At 43.6% G+C, this 19,213-nt stretch overlaps 1 protein-coding gene across 2 annotated transcripts in view; it reads left to right on the forward strand.

Annotated features, from left to right (window-relative positions):
* fgd1 (FYVE, RhoGEF and PH domain containing 1) overlaps positions 1 to 19,213 on the forward strand; it is a 54,495-nt gene that overhangs the window by 28,506 nt on the left and 6,776 nt on the right. For both annotated transcript variants that reach the window (XM_062999457.1, XM_062999458.1), the window contains exons 2-13: positions 1,609 to 1,821; positions 3,404 to 3,590; positions 3,741 to 4,404; positions 5,083 to 5,321; positions 10,641 to 10,797; positions 13,890 to 14,028; positions 14,221 to 14,279; positions 15,690 to 15,836; positions 15,930 to 16,022; positions 16,982 to 17,061; positions 18,399 to 18,429; positions 18,569 to 18,670. In XM_062999457.1, coding sequence (XP_062855527.1) covers positions 1,609 to 1,821; positions 3,404 to 3,590; positions 3,741 to 4,404; positions 5,083 to 5,321; positions 10,641 to 10,797; positions 13,890 to 14,028; positions 14,221 to 14,279; positions 15,690 to 15,836; positions 15,930 to 16,022; positions 16,982 to 17,061; positions 18,399 to 18,429; positions 18,569 to 18,670 — 2,111 coding nt within the window. The remainder of the gene's footprint in view (positions 1 to 1,608; positions 1,822 to 3,403; positions 3,591 to 3,740; positions 4,405 to 5,082; positions 5,322 to 10,640; positions 10,798 to 13,889; positions 14,029 to 14,220; positions 14,280 to 15,689; positions 15,837 to 15,929; positions 16,023 to 16,981; positions 17,062 to 18,398; positions 18,430 to 18,568; positions 18,671 to 19,213) is intronic.

The following is a 19,213-nucleotide window of genomic DNA, read 5'->3' on the forward strand; positions in this document are numbered from 1 at the left end:
TTTTCATTTATTTATTTAATGTGGGATTTATTTCATTTCAGTTTTTTCCACAGAAAGGGAAATGTGCAGCATTGTTTTGCATAGTTTGTACCTACCTCAGAAATAAAAGAGCATTCATTATTTAGATAAATAAAAGATAATCACAAATACAGTATTTTTTTTTTTTTTTTTAAGAGAAATAATAAAAGGAAACTTTGTCATCATTTGTTTTCAATTTTAGTTTAAAAAATTGGGAAAAAATCGTATCGTGAACACAGTGTGTATTGTTACATCCCTACGTTTAGCAGATTTGCAAATCTTTCTAAATTTAGCTAATAATTACAGGGGCACTTTGGAGGCCAGTCAGATTTCAACTGGGGTCAATGTTTCTGTGGCCCCGTCTCTGCCTCATAACTAAGCACTGATCCTATAAACCGACGTTGGATGTCCAACATTTTCTAGTTAATAAATGTATTCAGCTACATGCAAACTGTCTAAAAGTCGTGCAGTTTTTTGGCCAATAATTTCTTAGTGTTTTATTAAGTTGCTTAACACCAGATTTCCATTGTTAATAACATCTTACACCGACGCTGTATCATAACACAGCTGCAGGGATTCGCTTTATTTCCTCCTCTCTGATATTTCACCACCGCACCCCTGAATGTCTGGAGCTCAGGTCAGCGCGCACGTCACGGTGAAGCCCGGAGAAGCGTGAGGGGATTTAAAGCTGTCAGAGAAGAACTTTTAAACCCCATAATCCCGCCTGCACGCTGACTTTACTCATCTGACTGAACATATTTGGATTAGTATTTAAATGGTGGGATTTCTTTCATGTGCTGCTCACTCTGCAGAACGTTGAACAGGTAGCAGTCAGTGATAAGGACTCGTTCTTCTGATCCCTTCTGCTGTGTTAGAGCTTTAAAGCCTGAGACTCATGCAGTGTTTATGATTACTGCAGTAGGAGAGAAAGTGTGTGTGTGTGTGTGTGTGTGTGTGTGTGTGAGTGTGAGAGAGACAGATAATAATAATCAGGCTTATATAATGAACCATATAGACATTTAGAATGTGATTATTTACATTTACAGCATTTTATCTGAAGCAGCTTATATATATACTGTATATTTATGTATTGTAATAATACATTTTGAGTACTTGAGGATTAAGGGCCTTGCTCAGGGACCCAATAGTGGCAACTTGGTGGTGGGACTTGAACCAGCAACGTTTAGATCACTAGTTTAGCACCTAGGTTCGATCATTAATTCTGTCATTGTCTGTTTTACTATGCTTTATCATGGTCAGGGTTGCAGTGGGTCTGATTTATTGAACAAAAGGCAGGAAAAACCCCGGACAGGTCACCAGTTTATCACAGGGCAGACACACACACACACTCACACACACGTACACATATTTACCCACACACTCCCACTTAGACACTTTTGGCAAATTCCAGTAGCTCCAGTTGGCCTGACTGCATGTTTTCAGACTGTGGGAGGGAGAACATGCAAATTCATCACAGAAAGGACCCTGGCTGCATTTCTTGCTGTGAGGCGACAGCGCTACCCGCTTCAGAACGTGGGTCTGTTAGTATCATCACAAAATCTCTAAATCTTGTTCACCTTCTCTCTCCAGGCCCGTCCACATCCAGTCCTCGGCTCCTGACCAAGAGTTTGTCCCTGGAGCCGGGCCCCTCTCCAGGAGCCCACGAGGCCCCTCAGCGCCTGTGCTCGGACCCCGGCCCCCTGGGGCTGCAGCATTGCAACGGCACGAGTGAGAATGGTCACCAAGATCCGCCGCCGGTGCCCCCTAAAACACGGCCGCCGTTACCCGGGCCCAAACCACAAGGTATTTCTGACAGTCTCCAGGCATTTTTCCTTTCAGGATAGCCAATCAAATCTCAATTAGACCCTAATTAAGTACCTCGGCCGACGTGGTTGCACATATTCCATCATTTCCATCATGAGACAACAAGTTTTGGTTATTATAGCAATGGAGAAGCAACGCAATGTTGTTTTCCGATCAGAGAACGCAGTTACACAGGGAGAGGTTCCTCATTTAATTGCTCTTTTAATACAGCTTTCTTTGAGAGATGGACACGGTTGCCATAACGTAACTGTTTAATGTTACTCAAATGCTAGGCCGCTCAGGTGGCGCAGCGGTAAAGTACGCTAGCGCACCAGAGTTGGGTTTCTGGATACATCGTAACGAAACGTTTGGCTGTTGTTCAGGGGCTTAAGGGTAGAGTCGGATCATAGGTCCTCATAACTGGTACGACCGCGGCCCCTGCTGGTTGGCTGACGGCGCCTGCACAGGGCTGAGGAATAACATTGAGGGGGGGGGGTGACCCTCCGTGCGCAGTGTGTCTCGGTGTACGAACTCGGCTCGTGCGGGTGTAAAATGCAAGTCTGTACCGATTGCGTGCCGGAGGGGGCGCAAGTCAGTTGAGTGGCGTCTTCAGTCGGCGGCAAAGGGTCGAACCAGTATAGACGACATAATCAGGGTAACTGGACACGACTAGAATAGGGATAAAAATTGGGGGGAAAAAATGGGAAAAAAATGATAATTAAAAAAAATAATAATAAAAAATTTTACTCAAATGCTGTGTTCAAATGCTATGTACACACTATGTATACTGAAGTATAATATTTACCCTTAACGCCAGTATTTAGTTCAGTTTTTTTGATTAGTCGATAGACTGATCACTCTTTTGCCTTCACTGTGCAACCTTGATTATGCAGTGTTTGAAAACATAGGCTATTCGTTTAATCTCCTCAGGCAAGCTCTCATCATATTCCTTATTAATAAATTTTCCTCCCTGCTGAGCAAGCCAAGGGCGACAGTGTCAAGGAAACACTCCCCAAATATTACAAGGATAAAACCTGGACAGGAACCCAACAGGAACAGGAGACTGTAGTGCATTAAAAATATATGGCACATCATGAACAGAAGAATCAGACAACAGCGGCCACGGACTGTTGAGCAGCTGAAGAATTTCACTCACAGAACTACAACAATTAGTGTCCTCGGTTCCTGAAGCATTAAAAAGTCTCATTAATAAGAATGCTGATGGAACACCGGAGGGAACACGCCCCCGTCCTGACTTTTTTGAAGTGTGTTGCAGAAATCAAATTCTAAATGTGTTTCTATTTACAAACTCCAATGAAGTTGGTTTCTACTTTTATCACTTAAATAAACGTGCAAGAGAATTAACACATCACAGATCCTTTTTTTTTTTACTGCATTTTACTAAATGTCCCCTCATTTATCCACTTCTTTATTTTGAACTACACGTCCAGCATGATACGAGTCTATAATATAATAGAACTCGGTTCTCCTGACCTTAGATGTGTCCCTCACACTAATACGGTCACATGACGTGGTCACAGACTAACCACAGCGATCGTGTTATTGATTTTGTCTCGCTCAGTGCCCCCGAAGCCACCACATCTCCAACAACAGTGCGGCCGCCGACCCCGGCCCCCGGACAAGCCCCTCCCCCCGCCTCCGTCCCGCCCGCTCCCGGCGGACCCCCGCCAATCGAGAGCCACGCCGCCACGGGCCGAGGGAAGCTCCTCCCCGACGTGCGTCCTGTCTCTCATCGAGAGGTTTGAGAGGTAAGAGCGTGAAGGACGCAGGGCCGACTGTAGCCGCTCTTCATGACCTGATCGTAAATGTAATAAACACGTGAACTAATTCACCTCAAGATTAAGAGGTGAAGTGTTTTAATTTAACATGAATGTAATGTTTTACTTTTCCTTGTTTAGGGAGCAAATCATCATGGTGCCTGACATCACGGGAGGAGTGATGTGCATGCCGCGGGTACCCGAACCACAGCCTACACCAGACGGTGTCTTACCCTGCACCTCCCTAAACGAACCTCTGGAGCCTCCTTCTCCAAAAAGCCAAGAGACGGAAGACAACAAGGAGGAAGAGAAGGGCCTAGAGGAGGAGGCGCATGAGGAATTAGAGGAGGACGACAGCGAGCCGGGCGCCTCCTGCTCTGAGAAACGTCTCTCCACAGAATCTGGATACGGAGCCTCGGACAGACTCTTGGATGCCGTAGAGATGAGGGACCTGGAAAAGTCGGAGATCCCCCCGGACCGACTGTCCCTCCCCCCGGTGCAGACGGACACCAAACTGACCAATCGGGACAGCGGCATCGACAGCATCAGCTCTCCGTCCCACAGCGAGGAACTGTGCTTCGCGGCGGACGAGAGAGAGGTGTGCCTGTCGCTCCCTCGCCTGTCCTCCTCGTCCTCGTGCGGCTGTATGGACGGAGCGATGGGAGAGGGAGCCGCCGCCGCCGCGGAGGAAGGAGGGAGGGACTCGGAGGGGGACAGCGATTTGGAAGAGGGGAGCGGAGACGAGAGCGAGAGCGTCATGGCCATGCAGCCGCAGCCCAAAGCAGAGAGACAGGACTCTGTAGAGGTGGGTCTGTGGGAAGGAATTGGTGGCCTGGTTTTTGTGACCGACATTCGATTTTCTATTTGTTTTTTTATGCGTTTTCCCTCAAATTCCTCCCAATCTAGTCGTATCTAATCACCTGATTGTAATTTATCTCCATTGCTGACTGAGGAGGGCCGTGACTAACAAACACGTGTGTGGAGATCCGTAACGTGCACGGAGAGTCACACACACATCTCCATCACCCCCCCACCCCCCCCCCGTCTTTGTGCAGACACCATTGATCAGCCAGCAGAGGTCGTACTTACAACAGCTAGGAGGAATCCCTACAGCCCTACACGTCCCAGACTAGCCAATTATTGTCCGCGTAGGCGCCCGGCTGGCTGGTAGCACAGCTCAGAGTCGAACTTGCAAGCTCGAGATGTCAGCACTGGTGGGCTAGCGTTTGTTTCATAATTTATTATTAATTTCATGTTAATTCGTGTTATTTATTAGAAACAATCAGCTGGTTATGTGTTTTAGGTACTTCATGGGCTACCTTGAGGTAGCATTTATATCGACTCATGTCTGTAGCATCAAGGAATGGAAAGAGTCGGGTCTTGTTAGACATTCTGTCGATTCCCCTGCAAATCCGGTTCCAAAAAGTCGGGACACTAGGTTAAAAGCACATTTTCATCATGAATGCCAAATTGTGCCTTGCAGCTATCGGTCCAGCAGCGCGTGTTCAACATCGCCAACGAGCTCCTGCACACGGAGAAGGCCTACGTGTCCCGGCTTCACCTCCTGGACCAGGTGTTCAGTGGGCGACTGATGGAGGAGGCGCGAGCACGGGGCTCGTTTCCCTGCGAGGTGGTGATGGGCGTCTTCTCCAACATCTGCTCCATCTACTGCTTCCACCAGCAGTTCCTGCTGCCCGCGCTGGAGAAGCGCATGGAAGAGTGGTGAGCGGACTTGCTTCCAAATTTGCGCTTTTATTTAGTTTATTGCAGGTTTTCTAAATAGATGATCAAATGTGCAAAGTAGATGGTGTATAAAGTGCGATAATGTCATTTCATTCTGTAGCCTGGCCTCCTGATTTCTTGTTAGCAGTTATGATCCACAGCTGGTTCCTGCTTCGTGGCCATGTAAATAGGGATAGTTAAACTGCTCCCCCTAGAGCAAGCTACAGGCATTGCAATAGAACAGTGGTTCTCAAACTGTGGTACGCGTACCACTGGTGGTACGTGAAGCAGCACGAGGTGGTACGCCAGATAATCTCGGAAAAGTAATTACATGCACCGAAAAAATAAATAATTTAATAATTATAAATAAATAAAAAAAATGAAACAAAATGTGGAAATTACTAATAAAATCTGTTTCAAAGTTCTTATAATTCTGTTTTAATAAAATCAGTTTAATTAAAACGAATGTGTTTTTAAAAATATTCGGGGCTACGCATCCACCGTACTTCATTACGTCTATACTTCACGTTCGCGGTTTCCATCTCGAAATTTCAGAAAAGTTATCAGTAGCTCTCTCGCTTTTATCAGAGCAGATCTGCGTTTGAATTAGGGCTGGGCGATTTTCACGATTAATTCGGTTAATTCGAATGAACGTTTTCACCCGATGTTAGAATGTGACAATCGCGATTGTTTACATACTTTATATTTTAATTAAAATACCAACATGTCACGAAGCAGAAACTGAGCAGACGCTCGCGGAGTATATATCCGGGAAAGTTTAATATAAAAAGGGCGAAAACAGTGTCCAAAACCAGCGAAAACCAAAACAGTAAACGGAAGACAACAAGGATTATACACGGTAACGGTTAGATTCAGTAATAAGGACGCAAACACGATCGGCTAAACGAGACACAAACAGAAGAGTTTAATTAAGATTCACTGAATCAAACACCGCCGAACTGAATCAAAATACGGAGCCAATGAGCGCGTTGTGTACTTGTACTTTTTAAAGTAGATTTTACAGCCTGTAATTTTACTTTTACTTAAGTGTGTTTTGTACTAAGAATTGTAATTCGCTACATTTTAAATAACATCCGTTACTGAGTAAAAAAAATCGCGTCTGGGAAACTGCTGCAGTGAATTCTGCGATAGGGAGTCGGATCTTTTGTCTCGGTTCCTTTTAAAGAGCCGTATGTATGTAACGACTCCCAAATGTGCGAATCGGTTCCTTTATTTTGGCTTAAAGGGCCGTTCAATAGAATCGAATCCTTCTACGACACATAATAGTGGTTAACACAGTTTGAAGGTTTTATGGGACTAAAATGACACATTACACATCCTTACATGTTTAAAATGTTGTATCCACCCCGGAAATCACAAGAAGACAAAATCAAAGCTGAGCTGAGTGATCACTTGATGCCCCCCCAAGGCAGATACTGATACAGACTAGTGATGGGAATTTCGGCTCCTTTTAGAGAGCTGGTTCTTTTGGCTCGGCTCACTAAAAAGAGCCGGCTCTTTCGGCTCCCAAGTGGCTCCTTAGATTTTTTTGTTGCTTAAATTAATTTATTACCAAATTACATGTAAAATGAATTACTAATGTCAAAAAAACATTGTATTACATGTTTATTATTTAAAGTGCTTTATTTATATACTCAACATGGAACAGAGTGCTCCAACAATAAATTATAAAATACAAAAACAAAGACCCATCTCAATTAGACAAAAAGATCCGATTGTGTATATTATTTGTACATTTGCATCTAGAGTGGGACGGCATGGTGGCTAAGTGGGTAGCACTGTCGCCTCACGGCAAGAAGGTCCCCAGGTGAAGAGCCCGGGTCCTTTCTGTGCGGAGTTTGCATGTCTTTCCCGTGTCCGTGTGGGTTTCCTCCGGGTGCACCGGTTTCCTCCCACAGTCCAAAGACATGCAAGTGAGGTGAATTTTCCTGTCATGAATGTAACCAAAGTGTAAAACGTGACGTTAAAATCCTAATAAACAAAACAAAATAAACAAGCATCTAGAGTGAAACAACACAACATCAACGAAACATCACTCACACTCAACAAAATATAAATGAAAATGTGCAAAACAAAAAGAAGATAGTTTAGTGAAGATAAACTCACGGGCCAGTGATAGCTTAGTGGTTAAGGTACTGGACTAGTAAACAGAAGGTTGCCGGTTCAAGCCCCGCCACCACCAAGTTGCCACTGTTGGGTCCCTGAGCAAGGCCCTTAACCCTCAATTGCTCATCGTGTTCCGCTCATTGTGTAAGTCGCTTTGGATAAAAGCGTCTGATAAATGCTGAAAATGTAAATGTAAGATCAGCATTCAGAAAAACCAAGGAGCTCATCTTTGATGGGTTGATCCTGTTTCTCTTTTCTGTTATGATCTGCCCTGTTAAAAAAGATTCTCTCTGAGTGGACAGATACACAGTCTATGTGCCATCACATGTATAAGATGTGGGTAGACTGAACACTTGGTCTCCCACCAGTGGGCCTGCACTTCTCTGTAAAAGGCGCTCCTCGAGTCCAAACTACTATATCTCCTCTCACTCATTTTTCTCACCTTTCCAGCGTGTAATGTCTGCCTGTGTAAGTTAATGTGTATATTTTTTGTAATTAATGTGTATTGGAACTGTGAGGGACTGAGCACCTGAGCATTTCACTCACCTTTCACACCTGTGTTAATGTGACGTGACAAAGTGATTTGATTTGTGTAAAGCGCTGAGTTCTCTCTCCCTCCTGTTCGTGTGCATGCTGCCTGTGTGTGTGTGTGTGTTTGTGTGTGTAACCCCGCCCCTCCTGCTCAGTGTAAACACACAAACGCCACCACGTATCTTGACCAATCACGTGCGGCTTTGTATAATGGCAAATAATTGAGAAATAAACTATAAACTTGTTTAATTGTGTTAAATCTGGTTATTTCATGGCACTTATGTTTTAAAGCAGAAACAAACAGTCACATCTCTGCACAAGAGAGGATTGTTCTGAAACTTAATGCGATGCAATCACAGTACGTCTCTTCTCTGTAGTTTTTTTCCTTTTGAAGTAACTTTTTTTTCTCGTTTAAGTGTTGTTTGAATTAGGAATTCATTTAAGGCAAGGTAGCAAAATTTTATATTAATATCGGGGGTGTCTTATAGTTTACCCAGTAGTGCCTCCCGAAGAACGAAGAGCCATTTCTTTGAACGGCTCTTTAAAAGGAACCGAACCAAAAGATCCGGCTCCCTTCAAGAAGCCATAATTCCCACCACTAATATATACACACACACCTAATTAATGTGTGCCATATGTGGTTCTGTGATGAGAAACTCCAAGGTACTTGGAAGTTTTGGTTTGATAATGGGTGGTACTTGGTCTAAAAAGTTTGAGAACCACTGCAATAGAACATATGAGAAGAGCTCTGTACATATCTCAGATAATGATTTGTGGATATATAAGGGCAGTTGTAGCCTAGTGGTTAAGGTACTGGACTAGTAATCAAAAGGTTGCTGGTTCAAACCCCACTACTGCCAGGTTGCCACTGTTGGGCCCTTGAGCAAGGCCCTCAACCCTCAACTGCTTAGAGTGTAAGTCGCTTTGGATAAAAGCGTCTCCTAAATGCCGAAAATGTAAATAGTAAATGTATATACAAATAAGAAGAAGCTTGTTTAAAGCTGGGGTCAGAGCACAGGGTCTGCAATTGTATGTCGCCCCCGGAGCAGGCAGGGTTAAGGGCCTTGCTCAAGGACCCGACAGTGGCTGCATAGCAGAGCCTGGATTTGAACCGACAATCTTTTGATTGATTGCCCAAAGCTCTACCCACTCGGCTACCACAGTCCGTGGGAATGTCACTCTTGTGTGAATAATATAGTAAACCAGCCCTAAAACACCACAGAGCTTTTTGTATAAATAAAACAATGTAATTGTGTAATGATCTTAGGGCGGCACGGTGGCTAAGCGGGTAGCACTGTCGCCTCACAGCAAGAAGGTCCTGGGTTCGATCCCCAGGTTGGATGGTCCGGGTCCTTTCTGTGTGGAGTTTGCATGTTCTCCCCGTGTCTGCCTGGGTTTCCTCCGGGAGCTCCGGTTTCCTCCCACAGTCCAAAGACGTGCAAGTGAGGTGAATAGGAGAGACTGAATTGTGATTGACTGTGTTTGATATTAAACTTGTGAACTGATGAACCTCGTGTAATGAGTAACTATCGTTCCTGTCATGAATGTAACCGAAGTGTTAAAAACATGTCGTTAAAATCCTGATAAACAAACAAACAAAGTGATGATCTTAATCTACTTTATGAGAGTTGTCCAAACCCCGAACCCTGACCGAACCCTTTAATGGTCTGTTCAGCCAATTGTTTGATCTTACTTGAGTCTAAATACTTTGGTAAAAATAAGCTGTATTTAAATAATCTTGTTTGGGCCGCATCTACTACTTGGTTGACGTGTTAAACTCAAAAATATTGGTAGATGATACTGTGGTTTTAAGAAAACAGCCTTTCTAACCTTTATGTCAACTTGAAACTAGCAGCTGAAAATCATCTTTTGTCTTCATCTCAACTGTTTGGTAGACTCTCATAAAAAAATACTGTGTGCACTAATAAAAAACATTAGTTATTTGTTGTTGGTTTATTCCCAAGAAACTAAGAAATGCAAAGAAATCATTTTATAAACCTGATTTTCTTGGTGAGACCATGAAAGGGTTAAAAGTAATTGCTAACCACTCCCAGCAAACACGGCTGCTGATGATTTACACCTAGTTCTGTTCAGACTTGATCCTTCCTCGTTTGTGTAAATTAATTAGAGAAGGTAGAAAAGCACGCTGAGAGTGTTGCCAAGAAAATGACACATTAATCGCATGTTCCAATTCACATTCCAGCTTCATATTCCAGCTTCTTACGTAACACAGAGCAAGTTTTCTTTGCTAATAATAATTCTATTTCCAACTGGCTGCAGAGGTTTAATGCATCCAGCAAAAAAGGGAGGAGACTTTAAAGTGATGGAAAAAGTAAATAAGGTGCAAAAGAGAGGAAATGTGGCCAGAGTCGAACACGAGAGGAAATACGAGAGAAACTGAGTCACAGACTGAGAAAACAGATTAACAGCCAGATGGACGTTGCTGCATAAGCAAAAAAAAAAAACCCTCAGTCCTCGGTTATTTCCTCCACTTGACCATAATGTACACAGTCAAGTTCCCACATACCATTTTTACCCCGAACACCAAGAGTTCACAGTGCGCTTTATTCACTCCACAGTAATCAGAAATGACGAGAGGTGAGACTCCGGTCGAGCAGATTGCTGACGGACTGACCACTGACTCTTAAATTCTGTCCACAGGGATGCGAACCCACGGATCGGGGACATCCTGCAGAAGCTGGCTCCCTTCCTCAAGATGTACGGCGAATACGTTAAGAACTTCGACACGGCCATGGAGCTGGTGAACACCTGGATGGAGCGCTCGTCGCAGTTCAAAGCCATCGTCCATGACATTCAGGTATGATCAGGGCAGATTCGTTTCGGGTTTAGTTTAGTTTAGGGCGCTTGGGGTGGCACAGTGAACTATAATGCTGGCCCGAGACCACTGAGATTCGGGTTCAGGGGGCAGGTGAAGCCCTGTGACAGATTGAAAATGCTTATTTAGTACAACAGCAATATTTTAAATATATCTATTTAAAATATTTAAAGTATACATTATTGGATAAAATACACTGATCAACCATAACATTATGACCACCTCCTTGTTTCTACACTCACTGTCCATTTTATCAGATCCACTTACCATATAGAAGCACTTTGTAGTTCTACAATTACTGACTGTAGTCCATCTGTTTTGTTAGCCCCCTTTCATGCTGTTCTTCAATGGTCAGGACCACCACAGAGCAGGTATTATTTAGGTGGTGGATGATTCTCAGCACTGCAGTGACACTGACATGGTGGTGGTGTGTTAGTGTGTGTTGTGCTGGTATGAGTGGATCAGACACAGCAGCGCTGCTGGAGTTTTTAAACACCGTGTCCACTCACTGTCCACTCTATTAGACACTCCTACCTAGTCGGTCCACCTTGTAGATGTAAAGTCAGAGACGATCGCTCATCTATCGCTGCTGTTTGAGTCGCTCATCTTCTAGACCTTCATCAGTGGTCACAGGACGCTGCCCACGGGGCGCTGTCGGCTGGATATTTTTGATTGGTGGACTATTCTCAGTCCAGCAGTGACAGTGAGGTGTCCATCAGCGCGTCTGTGTCTGATCCACTCATACCAGCTCAACACACACTAACACACCACCACCATGTCAGTGTCACTGCAGTGCTGAGAATCATCCACCACCTAAATAATACCTGCTCTGTGGGGGTCCTGTGGGGGTCCTGACCATTGAAGAACAGCATGAAAGGGGGTAACAAAGTATGTAGAGAAACAGATGGACTTCAGTCAGTAATTGTAGAACTACAAAGTGCTTCTATATGGTAAGTGGAGCTGATCAAATGGACAGTGAGTGTAGAAACAAGGAGGTGGTTTTAATGTCATGGCTGATCTGTGTATATGTACAGAATATATAGACTATGGAGAATATAGATTCTTTACATTTTACCTCCTGAAGTAAAACTGTTCTACACTATTTAAACTGAGGAAGATACCGATATGATTTTAGTGCTTTATTAAACTAAGCTTTTTATTTAAGTGTGATGAACATTATCCAGACCAGACTCTTTCCTAGAGCAGAACTTTGTCACCTCCACTGTATGAGTAAAATGTTGCTAATTCTTGTAAATTCCTGTGTTCCCTTCCTGTGAGACATGTGAAACCTGACGTGTGTAAGTGTGTGTGTGTGTGTGTGTGTGTGGGGGTGGGTGGTTAGCACAAGTATAAGAGCTTAAACTCGTGGCAGTAAGTGGAAGCAGAGCCTTCTGTGAAGCGCCGGGATGAGTAAGAGCATCACACTTTCCGCTGATGTGTGAAAGACGAGAACTTCGTGCCAGCTCTCTCTCTCTCTGTCTCTTTCGCACAGTTAGAACTGGTGTTAATTGGATGCCACGTCTCTTAATCACATCTTCGCTTAAAAAAATCAGCTCAGTTAGAAACACGGATGCAGCAGCTGGGATCTAAGTCACCTGTCATCAGGCTTGTTTTAACCACCGTGTGTTGATTAATACCATGTTGTAATAGAAATAGATAATAATAATAATAGATTAATAATAGACCCACCTCTCTTCACTTAGCACTTAAGCTGAACTAACATGTACTTACTAAAATTCTTATTTATTTATAAGAAAAAACAAGAAAAGAATAAAGACTTTGTTCTAACAGGATTTCAGCCGATTTGTATTCTTGGACTGTTGTCTATGTGGAAGCTCTTCTGTAAGTCACTCTGGATAAGAGCATCTGCTAAATGCCGAAAATGTCACGGTGTCACGACAGAATCAAGCGATCAGAATTATTATTCAAGACTTTGCAAAAGCAACCATTATAAAAAAGTTCATAAGTCCAAGATTTTTTACCGCGACCCAGGCAACACAAACGATGCATCAAAACAAAACACAAAACGAAATATACTTATTTAATAAAATGGTCCCACTGTGGTTTACAAGATATAACGTAAAGCCTCCACAAGGAGGCGTACATGTACCAGTTCATTTCACGGCGGCTCGGTGGGTAGCACTGTCGCCTCACAGCAAGAAGGTCCTGGGTTCGATCCCCAGGCGGGGCGGTCCGGGTCCTCTTTGTGTGGAGTTTGCATGTTCTCCCCGTGTCTGTGTGGGTTTCCCCCCCCGGGGAGCTCCGGTTTACTCCACAGTCCAAAGACGTGCAAGTGAGGTGAATCAGAGATGCTAAATTGTCCATGACTGTTCCAAACAAGCTGGGATATGCGAAGAAAGAATTTCATTGTACTGTACACCTGTATATTTATATATGACAAATAAAGTATATCTATATCTATCAAAGACATGCAAGTGAGGCGAATTGGAGACCATGACTGTGTTTGACGTTAAAACTTGTGAACTGATGAATCTTGTGTAATGAGTAACTACCGTTCCTGTCATGAATGTAACCCAAGTGTAAAAACATGACGTTAAAATCCTAATAAACAAACAAAACAGTTCATTTTGTGTTTGTGCCTGTTAAAATTTGTTAATTTAATTATTATCATTTTTCTCTGCAACCCATTATTTGGCTCAAAAAACAACCCTGCTCTACAGTCAAGAAACGTGTTTGCATTTAGTGAATAATTACTGTTTATTTGCTGAATTTAACATTGAGAAGAAAGAGCATTTAAATTATGGCACATTTAATTCATTTTTTAAACCGTTCAATGCCCACGAACACTAAGTGATTCAAAATCCATTCGTTGGGTAGAACTGATCCCCAGGTGGGGCGGTCCGGGCCCTTTCTGTGTGTAGTTTGCATGTTCTCTCCGTGTCTGTGTGGGTTTCCTCCGGGAGCTCCGGTTTCCTCCCACAGTCCAAAGATGGGAGTCAGGTTAATTAGAGATTACCGGTGTATCCTGTCCTGTCATTAATGTAACCAAAGTGTGTAAAACATGACATTAAAATCCTAATTAAATAAAAAATACAATGTGTGTGTGTGTGTAGAAAGAGGACATGTGTGGGAATCTGACGCTGCAGCACCACATGCTGGAACCTGTGCAGCGGATCCCTCGTTACGAGCTCCTGCTGAAGGATTACCTGCACCGGCTGCCCCAGGACGCAGAAGACTTTAAAGATGCACAGAGTGAGTGTGTGTGTGTGTGTGTGACCTCAGTGACCTTAAATTAACTGTAAACTTTGAGTCGTTGGCTGCCTTCTAGTACAAATAATGTAAAGAACAGACTTGTTCTTGTCTGGGTACCTCATATTATTTATGAATCAGTCTGTGTTGTGAAACATCTAAAAAGCTGCTGATTTTTTTCCCTATTCTGCTCAGAATCATTGGAGCTGATCGCCACGGCAGCCGAGCACTCCAACGCAGCCATCAGGAAGATGGTAAGTGGGTTTTTCACACCTTAGTCCAGACATTCTCCACTGCCGGAGTGTTTGCGCGGCGAGTCCGTACCGCCACTCCGCTGCACCGCTCTGTAATTAAGAGCCTCCCAGGTCTGTCATTTAGAGCTGCTAATTATCAGAGCTCGTTTCCAGTGAGCCAAGTCTGACTGACCCAAACAGACCGAGTGAAACGTGAATCACCGATCTGATTCGCCCAACGCAGTTTAATTTCATTTATTTGTAGGTAATAAAAATAAAATAAATGCACTGCAGTGCTCGGAGTGGGTCAGTACTCGTCAAGCTGCAGTACCGGCTCCTTTACGTTTTACTCTTTGGTATACCGGGACTTTTCTCAAAGTCCCAAAGTCTGCTCTATCGTCAATACTGCAATATGTACAGGACATACAGAGGATTAAAATGACGTTACTCTTAGGTGGTTACGCTCCCATGGTGCAACAATAAACATTAAATAAACACTAAACATAAAATAGGGAAATAGGGGCGACACATGGCTCGGTGGGTAGCGCTGTCGCCTCACAGCGAGAAGGTCCTGGGTTCGATCCCCAGGCGGGGCGATCCGAGTCCTTTCTGTTTGAAGTTTGCATGTTCTCCCCCGCTGTCCTCCGGGAGCTCCGGTTTCCTCCCACAGTCCAAAAACATGCAGTCAGGTTAATTGGAGACACTGAATTGCCTTATAGAAGAATGTGTGTGTGTGTGTGTGTGTGTGTCTGACCTGCGATGGACTGGCGTCCCGTCCAGGGTGTTACTGTGTGCCTGGCGCCCATTGAAAAGCTGGGATAGGCTCCAGCACCCCCCCCTCCCCCGCGACCCTAATTGGATAAGCGGTTAAGAAAGTGAATGAATGAATAAACATAAAATATATGAAATATATAAGAATTAAATAAACACACTAAAAGAGTCGTAAACTATGAAAAATCTAGGTCCCGATATTAACAACCGAGACTTTTTCTTGCGTACTGGCATTTCTCTCAAGCTGTCTGTGCCCATTCTTGTCCTCTTTATTAGGTTCTGTAAGTTTCATAATGACTTACGGCTGTGAAAATCTCATCACGGACCATGAAATGAGCTTTTCCCTGTGTGATATGCAAATTGCTGTAAAACTCAAAATGTTAGGTTCGTGTTTAGCTAGTTAACTTTTTAATTCGTGTAGCGTTTAAGTGCCTCACGACCGTACATAAACTGCATTACCCAAGGAACACTACGTGACGCTCACCTGTTCCTGCTCTTTCCACAAGTCCAGTACAAGACAAGTGACGCTAATGTTAGTCTAAGTAACGTTAATTCTGAATATAATACATGATGATTTCTGATGAAGGCTGATAAACACGCCAGGAAGAACCAGCACCCTCCACTTCAATCACCGCATTATCGTGTCGTGTTTTCCCTCAGGAACGCATGAGGAAGTTGTTGAAGGTGTACGAGCTGCTCGGGGGAGAGGAGGACATCGTGAACCCGACTAACGAGCTCATCAAGGAGGGACACATCCTCAAACTGTCGGCCAAGAACGGGACTTCACAGGACAGATACCTCATATTAGTGAGTGATTCGTTGTTTGTGTTTGTGTTAGAATGCTGACGTTTCTGTTGTTGCTGTTGATAAACGTGTGTGTGTGTGTGTGTTCGTCTGCAGTTCAACGACAGGTTGCTGTACTGTGTTCCGAAACTCAGGCTGATCGGACAGAAATTCGGAGTGCGGGCGAGAATCGATGTAGACGGGATGGAGGCACGTCTCTCACATCTTCCAGCAGATCACTCACATTCACATTCACACTGTTCTGTAGTTACGAGAATAGCTCAGGATGTTTTTTCCCTTTGAATTATTAATGTGTTTTCCAGACTGAAAGTCACAGAAGTGTGAGATGCTTCTTCTTTCTGATTTTAGCTTTTGTCTGCTTGTATAAATGTACCGTTTTTATTTACAGGATAGCTACAGGGAAGTCTGGTGGAGGGTGGAATGTAGACAGTGTTTTAGTTACATACCCGTAAGCCATGATGAGATTGTAGCTATTTATTAGTAGTATTATTATTAGTATTAGTATAATACCTATAAAAATTATCAAAATGACAGTACAATAAACTACAAAGGTCTCCCTGTGTCTAGTTTCCTTCCACAATTCCAAAAACACACAGTAAAGCTAATTGGAGCTGCGAAAAATCGTCCTAAGTCTGAGTGTGTGTGTGTGTGTGTGTGTGTGTGTGTGTGTATCCTGTGATGGACTGGTGATCTGTCCGGGGCTTTTTGTACCTTTCGCCCAACGAATCAGACCCACCGTGACCCTGATCAGGATAAAGCGGTGTTTAAACACTCACTCACTCACTTTCTTAACCACTTATCCAATAAGGGTCACATGGGTGGAGCCTATCCCAGCTTTTCAATGGGCGCAAGGCACACAGAAACACCCGGGATGGGGCACCAGTCCATCGCAGGGCAGACACACACACACACACACCCATTCACCTACAGGGCAATTCAGTGTCTCCAATTAACCTGACTGCACGTCTTTGTACTGTGGGAGGAAACCGGAGATCCCGGAGGAAACTCACTCAGACACGGGGAGAACATGCAAACCCAGGACCTTCTTGCTGTGAGGTGTTTAAACAGATAGTACAAAAGTGAATGAATGAAAAGTTGATCGTTTTTATCACCATCTCTGAGACGTTCCTTATTTTTGTGCACCACAGCTGAAAGAGGCGAGCAGCATGAACGTACCACGGACGTTTCTGGTGTCGGGAAAACAGCGCTCCCTCGAACTCCAGGCCAGGTGACCTTCCATCAGAGCACTTTCTCAACAGTAAAGCCAAACCCAGACTGAACATTCAGTACAATCAGAGTTTGCTTTAATTGTTGTTTGGGTGTAGTTCTAGCTCACTACCAGAACCCACAGGTTCTAGATCAGGGGTGTCAAACTCATTTTCACCGAGGGCCACATCAGCATTATGGTGGCCCTCGAAGGGCCGATTGTAACGTATCCTGCTGTGATTGCAGGCTGTTGTTTTTCTTGGAGGCTGAATTCTGCATTTATATCGTCCTCCTTTACCACAGACACGGCCTCATAACACAAGAGACGCACCGGTTTCTCTTCCTGAAGCACAAACTTGTTTTCATTTTCATTAAATTTCCTCCTTCTGCTTAATTTTCTTACTTATCATCTTGTACATTTTAGGATCATGTGTAAATATGTGTAACATCATCTACTGGTGGGATGTGTCACTTTGCAGGTCACAAAATCAGCCTGCATTTTGAAAGATGCAGTTTGTTTAGGATTTTACAGTGTATTTTTAAGACAATCATTCTGCCCTCACTAATAGTTTATCCCCCTTTCTCAGCTAGACAGACAGACAGACAGACAGACAGACAGACAGACAGCTCTCTTCAGAATACAGTCGGTTTATTTGCTTCCCAGCTGTGTGATACACTGTGTGCATCAAAATGAAGTAAAAATACAAACAATAAAAACAATAAAGAACTTAATACAGTAAAAGCACACAGCTGTAGTCAAGTGTTACATCTGGTACAATATGAGATTTAACCAAACGTAAAATAACGAGTTAAAATTTTGTGTAAAGATACTAATTGCTATAGTAACGTAACAGCAGTATTTAATTACGGTAAATTTGTAACTAAAACGCTGTGATATACTCTTACTATATATACTCTTTACTAACAACTGAGAATATAAACGCCACGACTTACAGACAATGCTTGGGTATTATATTGCAATATAATTATTTGTATTTATTTATTATTGTTTACATTACTAACTACGCTACCCCGCGGTTCTTTTGCCGTAAAAGTCACATGGCTTCTTAGCGAAGGTTAAATTTAGTTGCCATGTCTACGATGTCACGTTGTCTCTTAAAGGCGCAGGAGCGCATTAAATTATAAGCGCGTCTCTGTAACGACTCGAACCATCACGACAATCATACAGTCGTTTAAGCTCTCGCGGGCCGGATCAAATGACGCGGCGGGCCGGATCTGGCCCGCGGGCCGTGAGTTTGACACCCGTGTTCTAGAGTCACAGTGACTGGACACTCAGCAATATCAAAATGACAAACCTTACTTAACCTTCCTAATGTGTGTGTGATCTTTTGTTGACAGGACTGAAGAAGAAAAGAAAGACTGGATTCAGGTAAGATTTCAGTCTTTTACTATCCCGAACCGTAGCTGCTCATTTTCCTGTTCTGTCAATGTGTTGTGCTTGTTTTTCCCTCTGTTTTTATATTCAGTTTGTATTTCATTGCTCATATGGCTGTTCGTGTCTTTTCTAGGCAATCCAGGCAACAATCCAAAGGCACGAGCAGAGTCTGGAGACGTTCCGGATGCTGAACTGCTCGTTGCGTGAGGAGGACTGCACGCCCCCTAACTCTCCGGTCAGACCTCATTTATTGCTTATAGCTTATATCAGCAAGATTAATGTGTTTATTTGACTTAAAAGTGCGTGTGTCTTCCTGTGATAGTGCTGTATGTGCATCTTGATTGGTGGCTCAATAAGTGACAAACAAAAAGACCCTCCCTGTTTTATTAAGACTCCCAAGGGTCTGTGTGAAAATCTGGTGAGCTGCCTACTGCCAACCTGATCAGCTGCCTCAGTAGAGAGGATTCTAATAAGACCTGAACTCATAAGGCAGATTATTCAGACGCTCTATTTAGACAGAGATTACATCAGTTTTTGGTTACTAAGCTAACACAGTTAGCCTCGTGCCATTCAAACCGACGCGCTGAGGCGGCACAACCCGCTAGGACGCCGGCTAACGTCTCCCTCCATGCTGGGATTGTCTTCAGCGCTGAGGAAGCGTCGAGCTCTCCCTCGTTATTCAGTCAGATCATCACTCAGAATTAAGGCGCCTCAGTACGAGCATTTTAAGGGATCTAAGAATTTAGACACGCCCTCTTCTCTGAAGCACGCATATGAC

This window comes from Trichomycterus rosablanca, chromosome 7 (genome assembly GCF_030014385.1).
Source record: "Trichomycterus rosablanca isolate fTriRos1 chromosome 7, fTriRos1.hap1, whole genome shotgun sequence".
In the NCBI taxonomy this organism is placed as follows: Eukaryota; Metazoa; Chordata; class Actinopteri; order Siluriformes; family Trichomycteridae; genus Trichomycterus; species Trichomycterus rosablanca.